The following is a 22604-nucleotide window of genomic DNA, read 5'->3' as shown; positions in this document are numbered from 1 at the left end:
TCGGAATTGCTATCATATCAGAGGAAATGTTAGTGGGAAAAGGCCTTTCTTATCTGCTTGCATGTGCTGACCCTTGCCCCGGGTATGCTCTTTCCAAAGCATGTTGGGGCTGTTTTTTGGAATTATGTATCAAACATAGTTTTCTTTCTGTTGGGAGGAATTTCTTGAACTTGCACTGCTCTGGCTGTAGCTTTGGTGAAAAGCACCCTGATCGGTGGGCCCATATTTGATTCTTCTCATTCAGCAGTAATTGCAAGTGGTGGGCTGTGGAAGAAGGTTTAGCTTTTATTGGATATAGTGGCTCAAGAACGGTAACCCTTAGGGAACAGTGCTGTAAGATCTTCTCTCACCACAACCTATAACTTCAGTTCCATTCTCAGAAACGTTGAGTCGCTTTCTTAACTAATGCATTTCTTGCCTTGTCTTGCTGCCATGCAAGCATGCGTATTAAATATAACATGTTTCCCCAAACCTAGATTTCCTGGACAGCTGCAGAGCTAGCACTCTATTAAATACGACTGTCTCCCCGTGCCTAGATTTCCTAGACAGCTGCCGTGCTAGCACTCTATTGGCTGAGCTTGATGATGATGAGGATCTGCCCGAACCAGATGAGGAAGATGACGAGAATGAAGATGACAATCAGGAAGATCAGGAATATGAAGAGGTCATGGTATGTTGAGTATCTGCTTGTCACATTCTCAGTGTGTGCTCTTGCTAGCCTACCTGCCTTGCCTGAGGGCCAGCGTGATGATACAAAGTCAATGTTTTGGAACCCAGTGAAGCCAAAGCCCATTTGAATATGCTTTAGAGCGCTTCATGCGAGCTTGCATGACACTAAGTGATCAAGTCTGAGGTTTGGAGTGACCTGCATCCTTTGGCTCCATAAAGGTTATGAAAACAAGTCATTTGCACTTGTTTGGGAAGTCATTTCAACATGTCTGGTTTGAGAGCTCTCTATATGGAGATGGTTTTGTTCAAACTTGTGTTTTTGGAATGATGGCTTGGATCCTATACATTGGTATGTAGTTTCTAGTGAACACCTTGTCAATACCTGAATAGATGGTACACTATCTGCACATTTAATGTATAAAGAGCATGTTAAAGGCTAGGGTGGAAACCTCACGTATAGGGAGCAAAAATACAAGCCTGCTCCAGATGACTCAGCTTATTTTAGGGAGCAGACTGTCCCAGACTCTAAGGTAGCTCATGGTACTGCCTGTAAGAGAGCCTCTGCTCAGGCCACAGGAGGCGCGTTTGACAAGCAGTCTAAGGTTGACACCTCAGGCAGGCGAGGAGCCCTTGGCTCAACCCGACACTGGCATGTTGCCCACTTGATGGGTCTCCATGCCAGGTACTAAAGATAACATTGGGAGGAGATGGAACAAATGGTAAAGCTTTTAGCGGAAGCCCACTGGAAACTGGGAATAAAATTGGTAACGGACAGCAAAACGTGTTGTAACAAACTGTTAGTAGGCAATTAGTAGCAACTATCAGATGTGCCTTCAACACAGCAGCCACTGCAAGAAGGTGCTGCACCTTTGGGCATCACAGACCAGTTCGGATTTCCAATCGGGCTTCTGCTGGCAGATCCTCACTTGATGCAGACTCCCCCTGGCATCAGGCCATAATTCAGCTTCATTGATGCAGGCTGTACCAGTTGTTCTTTGTTGGCACTGTGCCCAGTATCAGAAGATCAAGTACTAGTTCCATTTAGATTTCAATTGTGGAACCAAAACTGGCTTCAGGTAGGGCACACCATGTCCAAAATGAAAACAACGATGAGGCTGTGGGCCATTACACTGGTGCTGGCTGAGGTCATAACCTACAAAACATCACTGGTTTGGACAGTGCACCAGAGACTGAAGTGAATATGGCCTTATGGGCCCTTTCACTAGAAAGTGCTTTGAGTTTCTGGTAACGAAAGCCACAGAGGTGATAGACTTGCATTTACAGTGGTCATTGAGGACAGAACCTTGCGGCCTGGGTATGCTGCTTAAGAGCCCTTATTGCCGTTTAATGAAGCCTTGACTAAGACCCTTTCCGTTGCACAGTTCACATCTTGCTCAACCCTGCCTGTGAGTCGCCAGATTGCCAGGCAGCACAGACCTGCCCTAGATAATAACACTTTTATGATGCAGAATTCTACTCAAGAGAGCCTTATAGTTTTTATAAGAATAAAAAAAAACACTGGCAGGCTTGGCTCGGAAACAAGTTAGCAGTAATTAGTTTGCCTCATGTCGGTACAGTTAGAGGGAATAACGGTGTGAGTTTGCCGCCCCTCCAGGGCCTACAACTGACCCTCTTCGCTAGTAGGTAACGATGTACTTTAGGAGGCAGACGGAGGATGTGAGGGTTTTTATTTTCTATTAATGGTTTAAACAAGGTCAGAATAGGGGTAACTGAGACACCCAGTCATAAGGGCAAAGAAAATGAGACGAAGTCCCATGTCTGGTGGACGCTTCCTTGGCTCCCTCTTCATCTATCCGCTTTACGTCAGCCTCTTGGGGTTCTTTGGGTAACGTCGTGTCTCATGGAAACAAAGGAAACACAAAACAACCTCCCGTCAGACACAGGACTTTCATTTGGGTGTGATAGACCCTCCACCTGTTTATACTGTCACCACGGTCTGTGAGGGTGGGGTCGTGAGGGGATAGGACGGTCCTGACTAGTGCCCTGCTTCGTGTGTCCTCCCTGCTCTCCCCCTCCCAGTTAAGCGCTTTAAATAGGTCAGGAAAGGCACTGACCTGAAGCTACAGTCCTCCGGGACTGTAGCATGGGGTGTCTCGGCGTCCTGGGTCTCCGATGGACGACTGGACACGAGAGCGGTATTGGCTGGGTCCTCACGGTCCTTCTGCTCTCCCTCTCCTGTACTCCCTCGACTCTGTCCGCTGTACGGGTCTCTCCTCGGCGTTACTCCGTGTTCTTCTCCTTCCCTGTCCGACGCGATTCTGCCCTCTCTTGGCTCGGCGTGTGACGTCAGGTCTGCGCCAGCCGGGAGAACTAGAGCGCTGCCTTCATCCTGGTGGGATGGCGCCGCCGCCATCTTGAAGTTCACGGAAGGCGAGTCCTCCGTATCGCCCGCATCACAAACGGAATCAACATGCTCAGCAAGGGAAGTGCTTACCCCTACAAAATGGATAGAAGGCCACAGGAGTGCAGCGTGCACAACATAGGAGTAGACCAGGGGTACTGCCCCTCCCAGCATAGCAATCATGCACAGATCCCAAGAGACCCCATCCCCAACGGTGTGAATAAGTAGAGGAGACCTGAAGGCCACTATGTGGCACCACCCGCGGCTGGAGTCAACCCTCCAGCGTCTGAAGTGGAATCATCCACTAGCACCCAGCTGCCTCAATCCATTAGAGAGCCTTGTAGTTCAGGCATCTCTGAGCAGAGACGATCCAAATTATTTTCCCACTGGTTCAGCGAGCAGAGAAATACAGAAAATACACTATGGGCAAAATAATCTTTTCTTCTGCTAGCCTAGTGCTCTGATCCTGGACTGCTGTTTGTTTCGTAGGTCGCTACACTCACACTCTTTGGACATGAAGAGGGTGATTCTGCATACTTACGCTGTGCACTTATGAAATTCCTGTGCACTGACAGTAGAAGATGGCCAAGACTTGGAGAAGTGCATTTTTAAGTTCGGCCTCAATACCAAGATAGAGCTGCACCAGGCTGTGGGCCTCTGTGTTCTCATTACACTCTACGCGTGGGTGCGTACTACCGGGTTCTTCTGGGTCATCAATGGTTGACTAATGGATATGCCTTTTGGTGGGGTGATTGTTTGATGATGTTAATTCTGCTCTGGTCCCATTAGGGATAGAAGAGCTCCGTCTTACGTCTCTGGGTTGCTTTCACCCGCCTGATAGTTCCATCAATGATCTCGAACCTTCAGAGTATATTTAGGTGGCTTGCCTATTGTCAGAGGCAGTCATCGCAAACCGTTCAGTCTTTGTGATTTTTGGGACAGGGGTGATGGTAGGGGAAGAGGCAACCAAAAGCAGCAGTCCTCTGCCTTGTCAGGTGCTGCTTCTCTCTCAGCCACTTGCAGTCTGTAGGGGTTGAATCCAGCTCAGACTATCACGTTGGCACTCCATTATGCCAGACCAGTGGCTTCTTCAAATTCTTCAACAAGGTTCTTCTTTTCTCTTAGCGTGCTCCTCCAGTATTTGCTAAGACGTTGGTAGATCACACTCCCATTTTGTCACAAGAGGTGATGTTGCGTTCCTGGGAAACACGTGGAATCATACCCGCTGCATTGAAATCCCTGTGTTTCTAATCCCGGTACTTTCTGGTTCCCAAGAAGGACAATGGACCTGAGACGGATTTTGAACTCTTCACTCAAGGAGAAGCTCAACAATTTGGCATTGGTCCCAATGAATGGATGGTGTTCTTAGACCTTCGGGAAGCATTCCTTAGTGTAGTGATCCCGCAGGCCAACAGAGCAGTGTCTGTGCTTTGTGGGGCCAGACCACTTCCAGTTACTCTTTTGCCGTTCGGCCTGGCATAGGTCTCTGGGGTGTTTACGAAGGTCATGGCATAGTGATGGTCCACATTTTTCTTACTTTGACAACTAGTTCGTAAAGGTTTTCTCATCTCAACTATACTTGCTGCCTTCAGACATCTTTGTTGTTACTGTCTATTCTAGTGTTGTGTTTCAACTAGCCCAAATCCCTGGGGGTGGTGCTGGCCAAGCACCAAGAAGGCTGAGTGATTGTGTGGCTTCTCTGACTACATTGATAAACCGACAGTAATCATCCGTACAGCCTGTCATTGACCAAATACCAATGCACAGGAACATCTGATTACACACTTTGAACCCAACGGCAGCGTGTGACAAGATCCAACTCCACCAGAAAAGCAGGAAGAGTCCTAATTAACGCGCCCCGGAAAGTCCTGGAATTGTTGTTAGGCCGGGCGGGGAGTGGCCCCTGAAGCAGCCTGCCTGATTGGCACCCACAGATATGAATCGGCAGCTGGGGCATGCTCGGCAAACAGTGGTAGGAGGCTGCTGTGGAAGTTCCAACAGATAGGCCAGTGCGGCTTGGCCTCGCTGACACACCACCGCCATGCTGGCTCTAATTAAAAATCACTTACCGCTCATCCGTTCCTTTCTGTGGGGTGGGGTGAACCCGCGTATCTCCTGGGACAAATGCTGAGATTCGACGTAAGGGGGAATGGGGATGACAGATGCGGAACAGTATTACTGGGTCTTACAACTGCTGGTCATAAGCGACTGGCTTACCTGTGGATGGAGCGATCCATCCTTCCGATCAGAGCTGGCCCTAAATGGCTCAGACAATATGATGCACTGCCTATATGGCACCCTCATCCCACCTCACCTCCCAGAGTGTACGAGGGAGGTCTTACTCAGGTGGCAGGCAACACTCTGATTTACAGGATGGAATAGGAAGCTGACACAAACACCATTATGGAGTGGCCACTGATTGAGCCACGTTTCACAGCGGCAGAAATTTGGCTAATGGGACACGATTTGTGTTACAACCCTTGAGGATGAATGGACAGGATCCCATATGAAAACTTTTGCTGAATTACAGACACAATATAAAGTCGCACACACTCATTTCTACAAATACTTACAGATTTAGCACACATTGACATGTCCTCGATCAGTGCCTTCTGTTCTACCGGAATACAGCATGCTGGAGGCCCTACTGATAATGGGTGGTCTTGGCCACGTAGGGGTATCGAAGATCTATCGCTCATTCATAAAGAAACGCCTCATATAGGTTAGTACAACTGTAACAGAAGTGGGAGGGTGGGACCCCCAGACGACGTTGACTGGAGGGGAGCAAACCTGGCCACCCAAAATTTGCTATAGCTTACAGACTGCTGCTGATTCAGCTGTGCTACTTACAGATCACATACCTTACACCACACCACCTGTGACACGTGTTAGGCTTTCTGAACCCAATGTTTCCGCTGCTACCACTCGGACGCAGATTTCTTTCATAGGACATGGCAGTGCCTAGACATCGCCAGCTATTGGAGCTTAATAGTCAAAACCCTCAACTGAGTGCTTTGCAGACACATCAACCTGGTCCCAAGGGTAGCATTACCGGGGTTTCTGGACGACCTGGGGGGTTAGGGGATCGTACTGTGGTGGGGTTGGCGACGGTGCTGGCCAAGAGAGAGACTGCACGCAGATGAAGAGCCACCAATCCACCCGCTATGCTGGAATGGAAAGGCTAGAGAATGCTCTGAGAAACATGCCAGTATTTGGGGCAGATGGTGGCAATTCTTTGGGTGGATTATTGCAATAAATGCCAGTTGATGGGAGAATTGGCAGCAGGGATTGGTTCGGGGTAGGTGGTACAAAGGTGAGGGTTGCTGCAGATGAAGTTCTTGTGTATTGCTATGACAAAAACCAATACAAAATTGGTTATAAAAAAGAAACACTTTGGCTTGATCACTGCTCTGGCCTCGAGGTAGATGGACAGGGTGCAGTGGGCATCGCGGGCAGAGGGGAGATAGAACTGCTTGGTACAGGTACAGAGTGGCCATGATGAAGGTAAAGCACATGCCACATGCAAGAGACAACTGACCTGGAGACGGCAAATAGCAAAACTTTCCCATGTCAGTGAGTGAATTAAGAGATTATTTCAATATAAAGATTTTACAACATATTCTGTCCTCTTTAGTGACCTGCCCACGCTCCCCGTATGCTGGGAAGAAGATATGAAGGCCCAGATGATTTCATGTAAATGCTAAACACATCTTTTCATGATTCCAGTGTAGAGGGAATGGCTTGGAGGTGCTTGACCTCATCCTACTGGCAAGTGACAGAAACCCCCGTGAATTGATTCTCATAGAAGGATTTTTCAAACCAGCCACTTAAATGACAGAGTAATGCACCTTATCCAAATCTGACAAACCTCAGTCTGTAATCATGAGTTACAAGGAGGGTACATTTCCCTATTTAGCTGGTTAGAGCATCCGTGTTTGATGTGTTTAGTGGTTTATGGGTCTTTGTGGTGCTGCAGAGTTTTACAGTTGTTCGTTTAAGAGTATGTAGAGTACTTGGTGAAGGAGAAGGTCCCGGCTTTATGCAGGAAGATGTGGAATAATTAATGGCCCTGCTATTTGCTTGTGACGTGTAAAGATCCTTGAATACATATAGTTAAGTGAATTTTTTTTTAACTGCCAGGAGGAAGAGGAGTATGAGACAAAGGGTGGGCGTCGCAGAACCTGGGATGATGACTACGTACTGAAACGCCAGTTCTCTGCTTTGGTTCCCGCCTTTGACCCCAGACCTGGTCGGACGAATGTTCAGCAGACAACAGACCTTGAAATTCCCTCCCCTGGTAAGCATTCAAAACTGAACTCCCTCTCTGGCCTGGTTTTATCTGACCTTAATCACTTATATCATGTTTTATAAAATACGTTTCAAAGGACTGACACTTCTTTTATCTCAATCTGTTATTCACCAAATTCCTATCCAGGAATTGCTTTGAAGTAAACCAGTTTGCTGTTTTGAGGGGCTGTAGTTCTAGCATGGCTGTGAAAGCTCTTACTTCCCTTCATGTTCTCTTCCCTTAAGGGTGGAGCCGGTGAATGTAACAGCCCAGCAGAGGTGCTCCACATTAAACCACAAACATTTTAAAGTCGGATTTTAGACTCCTGAAACAATGACTCCAAGTGTACCTCTATGCATAGTCCAGGGTGGGTAGGCTTGCCTCGCATGTTGACCCTCCACAGACCCTTATAACCTGGGTCTAAACATTCTCTTCATGGCGTGTTAGTGTGCTGTATGAGGTACGTTGTAGGGGACTGAGATGCCAGCTAAACAATGGCCATTCTGCAGAAGATGGTTTCTCTGCAGGTTCCCTTCATCCGCATTGGATGTGACAACCTGTATCGCCTTTATTCCGTCCCATATTCTAATACCGTAGGGCTCTTGGGCCGCAAGGATTGGAAGAAGAGGAGCCTGGCAGACGTGCTTTAAAGGCTTCAGTCAGTGATTAGCACATTTTATTGAACCTGTGCTTGGAATATACTGACCTGAAGTCTATATTCACAATTGAGTAATCTCTTTGATAAATATTCCAACTTGTGTGTGGTACTGCAACAGACCGTGCACAGTGGGGCCTGTGCACTGTGTCTTAAAGCTATGAAGCTGTGGTGGTGCCTGGAGCGTCTCAAGGTTTCGATGACAGCGAACAACCTGTCCGCAACCCTCCATAACCCCGCAGACGAGCTCAAAAGGAGTCATCTTGTAGTACCAAGAGTGGCATCTACATCCAGAGATGGGGCAGGGTGTCTTCATACACTGGGGCATGCCCTTGCTAGATACTTTTGCCATCTTTGAAAACACTCATTGCTGCCTTTGGGGCACTGTATCATTTCCTCCAGCAGAGTCTCTAGGAGACGCAGGATTCCAGCCTCCGGTACGCATGTCCGCCATTGCTGTTCATCCTGCGGGGCCTGAACGCGGATTCTGGTGGCCCCCTATGAGCCCAGGAGTGTCTGCACTCAGACGCACTGACCCCCAAGGATCTGCTTTCTCAACAAGAGGACAGGATGTTCCCGAATCTCCTCCTTTGACCTCCATTTGTGGAGTTTTGAGTGGAACCAGCTGAGAGGATTTGATCTTCTGTCGGAGGTGGTGTATGTTATTTTGGCTGCTCGCTGGCCTTCTAGAAAATCGATTTCCTCAGGCCATGTTCATTACCTGCTGCAAGTAAAAGCAGGTTGATCCTCAGCAAGCTAAGTGCCTCGTGTTCTTGTTTTTGTGTTGCCTTTGGCTCAACAATGCTCTGTCAAGGGCGGTTCCTCCTCAAGGAGCAATGCCCGCCTGATACGAGTGCAGCAGGCAAACACAATAAGTAAAATGGCATGTCAATGCCATTTTATTGATTTGCCACCGCGCCAGCTTGCCTGTGTACAGCGTGAGGGTGGGGGTAGGGCTGAATCCTGCAAATGCAGGATGGCAGCACTGGTCTTCAGTGCGCATGTCAGATTGGCTGGCTGTCTACAGCCGTCCTGTCTGACGTGAGCACTGTAGACTCTGCAATCCAAAGGCTGTAAAACAGACTGGGAATTGCTGGCAATTCCCAGTCTGGGTGAGCCTGTTCCCACCAATTCTCGAGCTGCCTTCACAGCATGAAGCAGCTCCAGGATTGGTTGAAGATGCGTTCCACAAGCCGAAAGGAAGTCCTTCCTTTTCCTGCTGTGGAAATCGAAGAGGAGTGTCACTCGTTGTGCTCCTGAATTGATGTGAGTCAAACACCTTTGCGCCTCACCATTTCTTATTTACTGTGGCCGCCACTGTCCTCTTCTTCAGTGATATCAATCGCAGCTTCCTATGCCAACTTTGGAAAACGTACTGTGTATTTACATGTAAACTTTCACTGCAGAGAAAGCTGCAACAAAAAATGCAGTGAATTAGCACTTTTACTACTCTATTTACTGTTTTATGCAGCTGTCTGTTGTCTAAGACCATTTTATTGTCTGTTACAAACTACATAGTGGTTTTTGTGTCTTCCCCTTAGCCATGATTGGGTGGCTTTATTGTCTCTCAGTTTTCTGCTCTCTCAATGACTTTCCTTCCCTACTCTTGATTTTATCCCATTTCTGGAGCACAGCTGTATGATCATTTTAATTGGGTGACTTGTATCCTTCCACTGCTAGCGTTTGGGAAATATTTTCTAAGTGTCTTTCAGCACTTCATGGCAGTGGATGCCTTTCTTCGTTTTGTTGTCTGCCACCACGTTACTTTTTTTTTTCCTTCATGCGAGGCTGGGCAGCTTACTTCTTTCCAGATGCGGGGCATACTTTATTTTAAAATTTACTGTTCCTAGATGTCCATCCCGGCCTTGGAACAGTAAATTAAAAATAAAGTATTAAGATGGTTGCTGCTTAGGCATGCATAAGTGCAGCAGCCATCGTTAATGGTTTGTGCTTTCAGGCAAGTACGTTTCAGATGTAAATCTATTCACTGTAAAAAGTGGACACTGCAATTTCTGAGATCTGCAATGTTATCCTATGGAAGGAAAAACAAGTTCTACAAACAGATACAATACAGCGACTTACAAGACCAATCTCCAGGAGTTAAGGTGAATGTGGGCAAAGTCCAAGGCACCACCAGCAGAACACCACCAGCGGCACGAGGGCAGTGGGGCGCAGGGTGCAAAACAACATTTTGGACTCAATGTATTTTAACGGAGATAAGTCACTGCAAAAAGAGGCTGCAGGCTCTGGCCAGGAGGCCCTGTCGGGCTGAACCACCAAGTGGGCTCAGATCCTGCGACACTCGCGGACAAGACTCTTTTGGAGTGCCGGGTGCAAAGGTGTCTTTAGGCATCTGGTTTTTCTTACCGAGCAGTCGCAGTCAAGTGGGTTGGTGTACAGAGGTTGCAGGTGCCGTCTGGGAGTCCAGGAGAGGTTAACCCACAATGGGCTCTAGCGGGTGCGGTGGTTGCTTCAGGTGTCAGGTTTTGGCAGTTCCGGCGGCCTCAGAGTCTTTTCTTGGGTGCTACTTTTGAACAGGTCCGCTCTTCTCAGGTGGTCTTGTTCTTAATTGAAGGCAGTCAGTTCGCCCTAGGTTTGGAGGCACATCAGCTGCAGGACAATAAGTCTTTGGTGGAGAGGAAATTGAGACAGGCAGAAAGGTCAGCTGGGATGGGGCCATGTCACGATTTTTGTCAGTCTTTTCTACTTTTGCGGCTCTTCGTGTCCTCCTTCGTAGGTCGTCAAGATCTCCTTCTCTGGTGCCAATGGCTCCCCTAAATACGGAATTTAATGGTGTTAGGGGACTGTAGGGTAGTAGCCAATGGGCTACTGACCCTTGGGCTAACTACACCCCCTATATGATCACTCCCTGCGGTAAGTGGGCGTAACCCTGTCCCAAAGTTCCTAGGTGTGAGAAAGTGCCTGTTTTGGCATGGTTAACCCCCACTTTTTGCCTGGTATTGATGTGGTTTCGATTGTAGTGCACAGGTTCCCTGGTCAGTGCTTCTTCCCTAAAAGCGATTCCACAATTGGCCCTCAGGCCCCCCCCCCCTTCCCCCCCTAAAAGTCCCTCGTAAACTGTACCTGGGTGCCTAGGGCATTGGGACTGAAGAGGGTCCCCTAGGCACCCCTCACCTAGGCCATTCAGACTGCCACTGCAGCATGCATGCCCAGGTGCAGGTAAAATGACAAAGTCGACATGGCACACTGGCTGTGTGCGATGCCAACTAGCACTGCTTTAGATATAGGTAAGTGGCCCCTTTAGCAGGCCTTACTAATCCTAAAGCAGGGTGCACTATACCACCGGTGAGGCCACATCTGCAGGAGCAGATATGCCCCTACAGTATTAGGGTCTATTCTTGTAGTAAGTGACAGGGAAGCCATATACAGTTCATGGGCTGGAAACTCAACAACTTGAGTTCCACAGCACCATGATTACTTCACTGAACACAGGAGTGTTTGCTACTAAACTACTACTCTCAATAAGCCCCCACTGATGTCAGTGTGGGATTTATTGCAACATGTACCCAGAGGGCACCTCGGAGGTGCCTCCTGAAAACCTACCAAACCTGGTGTGGTCACAGACTGGCTGTAGGCAGCGTGCCACCACCAGACATGCTTCTGGACCCCTGGGTCGAGAGCCTTTGCTCTCTGGAATCAGAAATGGTGCATATCCTGGGCGGAGGTGTCACACCTCCACCCCCAGGATGGGCACAGTGCTCGAGAGGGGAAGTTTCAAAGGCCTGCTGCCTTTGTAATGCGACCCCAGCCTCTGCTGCTAGCAGCAGATGGCAGCCCCTGGCTTACACCCCCATTTTGGGCAGGAAAACGGTTGGGAAAACTTAGAATAGGGGTGCCCACCTCTGAAGGGGGAGAGGTGAAGCACATCTTTCACCCCGACATCTTGAGATGTGGACACCCCTCCAATCAGGGCTAGGTTTGTGCCCCCTCCCACGGAGGGTGGCATAATTGAGGGTATTGTCACCTCGGCTAAGGTGCCCTTTAGCCCTACCTGCTCCTCCCCTAAAACGCCCCTAAATTTAGTATTTAGGTGGCTCCCCCAGACCTGAAATCTAGTTCCCTGCCGACCTAAGAAGAACATAGAAGACACCGTACAGCGAAGCCTGAACAAGCCTCCTGACTTGGCCCCAGCCCTACCGGCTTCAATGACCCTGCAAAGATGACAAACCCTGTCCTGCAGCCAGCGACTTCCAGAACCCGAGAAAGACCAGATACTTCTGAGGGCAGCGGTTCTGTCCCCAAGAAACCTACACAAAGGACTCCAGTGCCCTCCGGTTCCGCAAGTCCCACTCCGCACCAGACGCCTCCAGCCCGTGTCCAGGTGGACCGCCGACTCAGAACAGGTTCCCAAGCAATCTTGACCTCAAGTCCAGTGTTGGCTGACCCCTTCCTGGACTACACAACGTCTGCAGCCTGAATTCAGAGGCTCCCCCTGACCACGATTGTCTCAGGTAAGAATAATCCGACGTCTAAAGGCACCCCTGCATCCAAAGCCCCTGGGCCTTGGTGTGCTGAATCGATGGGGCCCCTACAACACCCTACATCTCTGCTTCCCTCTGCTGTCACCGGTCTCCCTCCTGCAACCTCCTGTGTGACGCCTGCAGCCTTTTTGTCCTAAGCAAGTTCTATATTGAAAAGCATTGGACGCCCAACGCTGAATTTGCACCCTGCACCGGACTGCCCCTGTGCCGCTGGTGGTGTATGTTTGGTGCTGCTTTGTGCCCCACTTCCCCGTGCTTGGTCTAACACCCTGTGCTTGGCCCCTGCAACCAATTTACCTATCTGTGGAGTGGCTTCGAGCACTCACATTCTCCATTGAAACACATTGGGCGGCAAACCTCCTCAAGACACCCTGCTTCAGATATAAATCCATGGGAAGGAAATCGGTAGCCGCTCTAGGAGCTAAAGCATGGAATCTCATGCCAGCTCAACTGTAAGGGAAGCCAGATTTGCATTTCAAACGTGGCTGCTTCTTTGAAGCTCGCCAGCTCAGTGAGGCTAATCAGCAGGTCATCCTGTGGGACGGGGTGTTACATCCTCTGTCCAGACCTGGGTCTCCTGAGAGCAAAGGCTCTCCCCGAAGAAATTGGAACAGTGTCTTGGGTGGCAGGCTGGCAGAATCTAATCCGCAACCACACCAGAGGCTGGTGGTTTTTCCAGGGGGCACCTCTAAGGTGCCCTCTGAGTGCATGTTTTGATAAATCAAACACTGGCATCAGTTTGGGTTTATCAATTTGTGATATTTGGTACCAAACATCTCTATTTTCAGTGAAGCAATCATGTAGCTGGGGAACTCGTTTTCACCAGTGTCCAATACATGGTTTAAGATGGCTACAATAGGGCTGACCAGCACAGGGACATGTCTGCTCATGCAGATATGCCCGCACATATGATATTAAGCACCCTGCCTTAGGGCTGTAAGGCCTGCTTTAGGGGTGACTCTTAAATATCATATGCAGTGGTAGGGGACATGTCCTACAGGGATGTGTGACCTGTTGTGTTTTCACTTTTGTCTGCACCAAGTCAAGCAGCCTGCAATTGCAGTCGGTCATGTGCTTGGTGAGGGGTCCCTTAGGGTTGTACAATTTGTGCAGCAACTCTTAGGGACCCTCAATAGTACCCCAGGCACCAGGGTGCCATTTACAAGGGACTTGGAGTGTGATAAAGGTTTTGCCAGATTGAGGAACACTTATACAGTTTTGGGAAAGAGCTCCGGCACTGGGGACCTGTATATCAGAAACCAAGTGCACTTTCACATCATGTACCAGGCTAAAAGTGGGGGCAACCATGTCAAAAAGGGGCACTTTCCTACACACTTGAAAAAATTAGTTCAGCTTTCACGTGTGCTGCCTATAGTTTCTGGCTTTAGACATTCAGGATTTGAGTGGAGACCTCAAATTATGCTTTTAAAGTAACTCATGTAGGTGTGGTAAATATACACTGCAGCTCATATGTGACATCTCACTTTTATACCATGAATGCAAATCCTGCCCCATGTTATTGTGACCTCAGTTCGAGGCATGTGGGCTGCTGAATTCATATCTGTGCATAGATCGCCGCCTAGTGTTGGGTCCGGATGATTGCACATTGTTGTCCTGGAAGAGTCTTCGAAGTATCACGAGATAGGTGGCTCCTCCCCTGGACTACAGTGCGCATGGGCATCCTCTCCATCCTTAGATTGTTTTTTTCCGCCATTGGGTTCGGATGTGACTATCTTAGCTCAACTTAGGAATACTTAGTTTTAGGCCAAAAGGCCTTTAGTTTTCGTCGGTATAGTTACCGTTCGGTGTCGACTACTAGCTTTAGTGCTCCGCACCCTCTTCCAACTTCTGACCAGTTTGGTCCGAACTTCGACGTTCGATCGACGATGGAATCGAGGACTCCATTCAAGAGGTGTCCGTTATGCCACGCGAAGTACCCTCATATCGACGTCCACCCCGTCTGTAATAAATGTCTCTCGCCGGATCACGACGAATCGAAATGCATGGCCTGTGCACGGTTCCGATCTAAGAAGACTCTGCGGAACCGACGGGCAGCGAGGCTGGAGGCGCAGCAAGCAGCGCCTGCTCCCACCAACATATTCAGCACCGAGGACGAGGACGCCGAGAGCGTGGAAGAAGTAGTCTCTAGCCCCGCTTCAGAACACGATTCCTGATCGGACGACGACGATGAAGTGATCTTTCGACGTGAAGAAACCGTCGATGAGGTAGGAGACTACGACGAGGCCTACGGGGCCGAAGAAGACAGCTCTCCCGAAGAGCTAGGCCAATCCGTCGAAACGGAGGCCGAAACTGTACGTAGTCATCAGGCTCCGGTCGAGGGATCGCCTTCGGGCCTTACCCAAGATCAAACACATGGTTCCTCGGCCCCACCTTCCGGTCCGGCCTCGAACACTCTGCAAGAGCCACTATTACCGAAGACGACCGGGTGGTTAAACCCAAAACCATCCATCGCTCCAGTCCCTTCAAAAACTAAAGTGAAACTGGTGGTGGTCGGATCGAAGGTGTCGAAACCATCCACTGCTCCGACGCCGAAAAGAGTCGTCGGCTCCGACCGCGTACAAAGAGACTTCGGCGCCGAGCTCACCGCAGCGGATACGGTTGCCACCCAGAAAAAGCACGCCCTCGGGCATCGCAAGGCACCGAGACCTTCGGCGCCGACACCGAAGGCCATAACCTCCGCAGTCAAGATGGCCGCCCCGGCTACCACAACGCCTAGCGCACCGGCGCCGACTAAGTCCTCGACTACGTCGACTGTCGATACATCCTTTCAGGCCAGTGACCCCCTTCCTACAACAAAGTCGGGGCTGGCCTCGACGTCTACTACTAAGGGGCTCATCAAACCACCATCTGCGTTCACTGTGCAGCAGGTCTCCGCATCTTTACAACGCATCCGTGACCGGGCAACCCTCCACTCTATCTCGGGTCCCGACACACCCAAGCCCTCCAACATTACGTTTGGGCTGCCACCGGCATCGGCACCGAAACTATTTCAAATTCGGACACGTGTCCTCCTCACACAGTCCACCACCTCTGGCCCTACAGAACAAGAGTCTTCGGGGCCACAATTTATCGACGCCGACACTGGCAGGTTAATGCTCCACAAGCGCAAGATAACGCCAGTTAGGGAAGAGGAGCCCTACAAAATTCCTCTTAAACGCAAACTGCCGGCGGAGCAGGAACCAGTGCTCCAAGAACACTTCCATCCAGATCCGCAGTCCTTTTCTCCTACCCCCTCCGAATCGGACGCAATACAGGACTATGGCGGGGAAGATTCCATCTACCCTGGAGACGTAGATCCTGATGAGCACCTACAAGACCCGGATCAGGCATGGGATGACCCCACAGACCAAAGTGTCGCGCCACATACTCAAGATGCGCAACTCTATAACGTAAAAACGTCTCCTACCGAGGACACAGCTGCATTTAATGCCCTCATCGAGCGGGCTGCTGCTCATCATGGGGTGGAACTCCATTCTGATGCCATTGAGGAAGACTTCCTGCTTGACACTTTCGCATCTTCAGAAAGAACTGTCAAAACCCTGCCCATGTTAAAAGGGGTTCTCAAACCTGCTAAAGACATTTTCAAGGACACCACAAGAGCCCGGGTGTTAAATCCTAGGAATGAAAAAAAATACAAGCCTGCACCCGGTGACCCTAAATACATTAGGGGTCAATTGCCGTGACACTCCATGGTGGTTGCCAATGCTCGCAAGAGAGCCCACTCACAAACGACTGGTGATGCTCCTCCCCCAGACAAGGAGTCAAAAGTACTAGAAACATCGGGCAAACGCATTGCAGCGCAAGCAGCGAACATCCTGCGCATTGCCAATACACAGGCACTCCTGGCACGTTATGACAGGTCACATTACGAAACGCTGGAGTCACTGCTCCAACATCTACCAGATGAGTATAAGGCGTCAGCGGAGCTACTCATTAGAGAAGGACAACTCCTCACTAATGCATCCATAAAATGCGCCCTTGACGCAGCTGACACAGCGGCTAGGGCAATAAACACAAGTGTCATGCTGCGACGCCATGCCTGGTTACGCATCTCAGGCTTCAAACCCGAGATCCAAAACAATATCCTGAACTTACCGGTTAACACGGAATTTTTATTTGGCCCAGACGTTGACACTACCCTAGAGAAAATAAAAAAAGACACAGACACTGCCAAATCTATGGGGGCGCTACAAACGCAGCAATTCCGTAGTGGCTCCTTTCGTCGCACTGGAAATAGGGGAACGTCAAGGGGTCAGGGGTCACAACAACCGTATTCTAAAGGTGGCACACAAACCACCTACGACAAAAACAACAGGGGTGGATATCGTGGATCCAGCACCAAGGGCAGGGGACGTGGATATGGCAACACCAGGTCCTCCCCAAAGAACAAACAGTGACGCCCTCTCCTTACCCCCCGACCACTTAACACCTGTCGGGGGACGACTCCAGCTGTTCCTGTCCGCATGGAAGAACATCACCACGGACAGGTGGGTCAGGGACATCATTCAACATGGGTACTGTCTGGAACTCACTTCCGCTCCACCCAACATACCACCAAAGCACCGTCCTATGTCAGCCGAACACTTAGATTTACTCCAGCAAGAAGTGCTTGCTATGCTCGCAAAAAGGGCCATAGAAGTAGTGCCCATCGCCCAGCAGGGCACAGGGGTGTACTCTCTGTACTTCTTGATCCCAAAAAAGGACGGCTCGCTCAGACCTATCCTAGACCTGCGACCCCTAAACCTATATATACTATCGGAGCATTTCCATATGCTCACCCTCCAGCAGGTTCTCCCACTACTCACTCAGGGGGATTTCCTAGCTACGCTAGACCTGAAGGATGCATACTTCCACATACCCATACACCCTTCACACAGGAAATACCTCAGATTCACTATTCAAGGGAATCACTATCAGTTCAAAGTTCTCCCCTTCGGAGTAACAACAGCACCCAGGGTCTTTACCAAGTGCCTGGCAACGGAGGCCGCGCATCTGCGAAGACAAAACATTCACGTCTTCCCTTATCTGGACGACTGGCTAGTTCAGGCCAAGTCAGCACAACAATGTGCCACCCACATGTCCCATACCATTCACCTTCTCCACGGTCTGGGATTCTCACTAAATTACCCAAAATCAAGTCTCCAACCTGCGCACGTACAACAGTACTTAGGCGCAACGATCGACACTCTGGCTGCCACAGCTCAGCCAACTTTAGTGAGAATCAACAGCATGCAACAGCTGATCTCCAAATTCCAACCTCAGCACTCCCTTCCTGCGCGAGTATTCATGCAGTTGATAGGCATGATGGCCTCCTGCATTTTCATAGTCCCACACGCGAGACTACATATGCGCCCGCTTCAGGAGTGCTTGGCACGTCAATGGAATCAGGCTCACGGGCAATTAAAAGACCTAGTGTTGGTAAGCGGTCGGGCATACAACTCTCTGCATTGGTGGAATCCACAAAACCTTTGCAAGGGCCGACCGTTCCAAGAGCCTGTTCCACAAATAGTACTGACAGCGGACGCCTCTCTCCAGGGATGGGGAGCTCATGTACTCAATTACACAGTGCAGGGACTATGGACAACACAGCAAAAGAAGATGCACATCAACCTTCTGGAACTGATGGCAATCTTCCTAGCCATGAAGGCATTCAAAGTACACCTGTGCAACAAAGTAGTGTTGATCCGGACGGACAACATGACTGCCTGTACTACATACAGAAGCAGGGAGGAACACACTCTCCACAGGTCTCATCTGGCTCAGAGCATGTGGAAGTGGGCCATTCAAAGGAACATATTCCTCATGGCGGAACACCTCCCCGGCAAGGACAACCAGATGGCGGATCTGCTCAGCAGACACAGCCACCAGATGCACGAGTGGGAGCTACACCCATCAGTACTCCAACCGTACTTCCAGCAGTGGGGTCATCCAGAGATAGACCTATTCGCCACAAACGAAAACGCAAAATGCCAAAGCTTTGCCGCCAGGTTCCCACATCCACAGTCGCAGGGCAATGCGATATGGATGAACTGGTCCGTCAGATTTGCGTACGCTTTTCCCCCAGCGCCATTAATACCGCTGGTGGCACGCAAACTGCGACAGCACTCACTGACACTCATCCTAGTTGCTCCAACGTGGGCGCGCCAGCCATGGTACACCACCTTTCTGGAACTTTCCGTGGTGCCGCATCAAAGGCTGCGGATCAAACCCGCACTTTTAACGCAGAACCATGGCGAAATTCAGCACCCAGATCCGCAACAGCTGAACCTGGCAATCTGGCTCCTGAGGTCCTAGAGTTTGGCTACCTGGCTCCTGAGGTCTTAGAGTTTGGCTACCTAAACCTGCCACCTGACTGTATGGAGATCATCAAGGAGGCCAGGAGACCCACTACCAGAGCTTGCTAGGCAGCTAAATGGAAGAGGTTTGTCATTTACTGCAACAACAATGACATTAACTCGCTAGACGCATCCATTCAAAATATAATCTGCTACCTCTTACACCTATACCGATGCAATCTGGCATACACCTCGATACGTATCCATTTAACAGCAATAGCAGCCTATCTCCAAAACAGGCAGCACCTCTCTTTATTCAGAGTGCCTGCCATCAAAGCCTTCTTGGAAGGACTTAGACGAGTAATTCCCCCAAGACACCCACCAGCACCGGTGTGGAACCTCAACTTGGTCCTCACCAGACTGATGGGTCCGCCCTTTGAACGTCTCCATTCATGTGAGATTCAATTCCTCACCTGGAAAGTGGCTTTCCTGGTTGCCATCACTTCCTTAAGGAGAGTTAGTGAACTCCAGGCACTAACCATTCAGGAGCCATTCATTCAGGTACACGCAAACAGGGTTGTCCTACGCACCAACCCCAAGTTCATGCCCAAAGTCATATCACAGTTCCAGATTAATCAAACTATCGAACTGCCCGTTTTCTTCCAAAATCCGCAAAATGTCGCGGAAAGAATGCTCCATACACTAGATGTAAAGCGGGCTCTCATGTACTATATTGACAGGACAAAGGATTTTAGAAAAACTAAACAACTCTTCGTTGCCTTCTCTCCACAACACAAAGGCAACGCCATTTCCAAAATAAGAATAGCCAGATGTATCGTTAAATGGATTCAGATTTGCTATCACAAAGCTAAACGCACATTAACGGTTCCCCCACGAGCCCACTCAACACGAAAGTTAGGGGCATACATGGCTTTCCTAGGAAACATCCCTTTACACGAAATTTGTAGAGCAGCCACATAGTCCACTATACATACATTTACCAGACACTACTGCGTAGATGTACACTCAAGGCAGCAAGCAGCTGTAGGACAGGCTGTTCTCAAAACTCTTTTCCAGACTGCTGCAGCTGGCACAGGTAGCCGCCGCTAGGGGAGGTACTGCTATATATTCTATGCACAGATATGAATTCAGCAGCCCACATGCCTCGAACTGAATATGCTACTTACCAGTATGCATCTGTTCTTGGCATGTAGGGCTGCTGACATTCATATCGCCCACCCTCCTCCCCGGCGTCTGTCGCGGCTGCAGCACTCAGTATTTTCTGTATAGCATGGTCATCACTTACTATATCTACTCCATCACTGCCATAATGGCGAAAAACAATCTAGGGATGGAGAGGATGCCCATGCGCACTGTGGTCCAGGGGAGGAGTCACCTATCTCGTGATACTTCGAAGACTCTTCCAGGACAACAATGTGCAATCATCCGGACCCAACACTAGGCGGCGATCTATGCACAGATATGAATGTCAGCAGCCCTACATGCCAAGAACAGATGCATACTGGTAAGTAGCTTAATCATTACATTGTCTAAGAGGTCACAGCATATATATGAAAAGCTGTTAGCAGTCTCCTCTTCCTAATGGCCAGCGAAACCAGCCATAAAATGGGGTAGCATAGAAAAAAGTGGATTCTTTCATAAATCGGCAACCCTGAAGATGTTCCACACCTGTGCTGGCCTTCCTCTTCTCCAGACAAATGATGATGAACAATAACTCTGCTATTCAGGCTAAGAAGTCCAAGCTAACCAGAGAGTCTGCCTCGTTCAAAGGTCGGGACATCTTTCCGTCCTGCAGCAGCGCAGCTTCCTGCTGGCTAGATTTCACACTCCTCTGAGCCTGAAACCTCCAGGAAGACCAGTTTGAGCGGTCTTCTGTACACTGTTGATTGACAGTTTCAGCTGCAGAAAAAGCCTACCCTGACAAAGGAATATGCCGGAAATGTCCCACACTTGGCATGTTCTGGGCAGCTTCACAAATGAAAAACACTCTTACTCTGCACACATAAAGGATCTAAATGGACCCCAGTAGTCGCATGTAAACTATTGAAGATTTAAAACAGATGGTTACCTCAGGTGAGCTTTCATGAGTGTTTGGCCCACTAGAGATATACAGGACTGCCAAAATAAAATGTTTCAGCACATGACAGCACAGCTTTACCAAGCCATACAGCAGCCTTTCATCCCAGAACAGGCCCACCGGTTTCAACATCGCCTCCTAGAAGGCTAGGAGCCATATACACTTTTTCCCGGTGGATTGCTATACTGCCACGCTGTTCCTTTAAGCTAACACTTCTAATCACTCTGGGGAGGCAATCAGTCATGCTCTAAACAGCATTGAAGAACCCCTTAAATATAGGTGCAAACGGACACAGCGGGAAAATTGAGTTTGCTAAAACTAGGTGCCAGTGCCCCCAGTCTTAACTCTCCCCTGAATTCCTTAATGCTGCTGAGATGGAGATGGGGTGGGCTTGGGAGAGCAAGGGAGAAGGGTATTGAAGCTTTTGAAGGTGGTAGGCCAGCCACCTTCTCACACCCATAATGGGTACTGATAATGGTTCTGTCTTTCTCATTTTACAGGAACTCCTCACTCTGAGCTGCTGGAGGAAGTTGAGTGCTCCCCTCCACCACGGCTCGCACTCATCCTGAAGGTGACCGGCCTTGGTACGACAAGAGAAGTTGAGTTGCCACTCAGCAACTTCAGGTCCACAATATTCTTCTATGTGCAGAAGCTATTGCAGGTGTCTGGCAATGGCACTGTAAAGCCAGACAAGCTACGGCGCATCTGGGAGCCCACCTACACGTAAGTCTGTGCCTGGGATCGAGATCATTGATTGGGTGGGGAGGAACTATCTGTTTGTTAGAGTGAAGGCTTATGAAACTGTTTAGGAAGCTCCTTATGACTGGAACACAGGCTTCACTTACCTCAGACTGAAAGAAAACTCTTATCGGCATAGGTGAAGGGGCGTTCTATCAAGCTGTATGGAAATACCCTCACAGGTAGGATATGTTGGGATCCAGGTTCCTATTTAAAGACATAAAACTGTGTGACAGAAATCTCAAGATGTAAAAAAAATCAGAGTGATCCACAAATCCGAAGCCATAGTGGATGTTACCAAATCTGGGAAAGAGTTACCCAAAGTAATCATGCCAGAGAAGATGGCCAGACAACCTGTATATCAAATCCGCAGCAGATACCAACCCCCGGACTGCCCTCCAATGCTGCCCATAACTTATCCACACCTCCCCAAAAGGCACGCAGAGGGATCAATACTAATCTTTGGGTTGCTGATACCAGTGTCGATCTGGGAACAGTAAGTAAACTTTAGGTAGATCTAAACTAAACCCACAGATACCAGAGGCTCCTGTATGTCGACATAAAACATCCATTATAGATGGAGTCTGGGACAATAAAGACATCTTCAGCCCCCACTCTGAAGATAGAAAGCAAACAGATATCAACAGACCCCTGTATGGGCATCCCCGAGCTATGCAGACTGGGGCTATAAAGTAAAAGTACTATAACAGGTCCCATCAGTCCCCAATCTAAAGGTATACATCAAACATACCTCAGCAATCACCTGTATACAGAGTTGAACAAATACATTTAGCAGATACCTGCAGGCCCCAATAAGGAGATACCAAAAAAAACAGCCTAAGCAGACATTATCCGTCCCCTTTATAGGGACATAAAACCAGATAGATTTGCAACATGAAATCTCTTCTAGAGTTTCAAGCTTTGAACAATTTTGCCTTCTAGTGGTTGGGACAGAAGTGTTAGTTGTAAAACTTTTCCTAGTGATTGAGCATAGAA

At 49.2% G+C, this 22604-nt stretch overlaps 1 protein-coding gene across 13 annotated transcripts in view; it reads left to right on the top strand.

Moving 5' to 3' along the window:
* The window catches only part of HECTD1 (HECT domain E3 ubiquitin protein ligase 1), a 559621-nt gene that overhangs the window by 432566 nt on the left and 104451 nt on the right, over positions 1-22604 (top strand). For 8 of the 13 annotated variants that reach the window (XM_085627395.1, XM_085627398.1, XM_085627397.1 and 5 more), the window contains 3 exons: positions 537-670; positions 7172-7328; positions 21371-21593. In XM_085627395.1, the coding sequence (XP_085483521.1) occupies positions 537-670; positions 7172-7328; positions 21371-21593 (514 nt within the window). Of the gene's footprint in view, positions 1-476; positions 671-7171; positions 7329-21370; positions 21594-22604 lie in introns of all 13 variants that reach the window. The other 5 variants (XM_085627391.1, XM_085627387.1, XM_085627390.1 and 2 more) reach the window with 1 other exon arrangement.

This window comes from Triturus cristatus, chromosome 9, assembly GCF_964204655.1.
Source record: "Triturus cristatus chromosome 9, aTriCri1.1, whole genome shotgun sequence".
In the NCBI taxonomy this organism is placed as follows: domain Eukaryota; kingdom Metazoa; phylum Chordata; class Amphibia; order Caudata; family Salamandridae; genus Triturus; species Triturus cristatus.
This window is presented reverse-complemented; position numbering and strand designations above follow the sequence as displayed.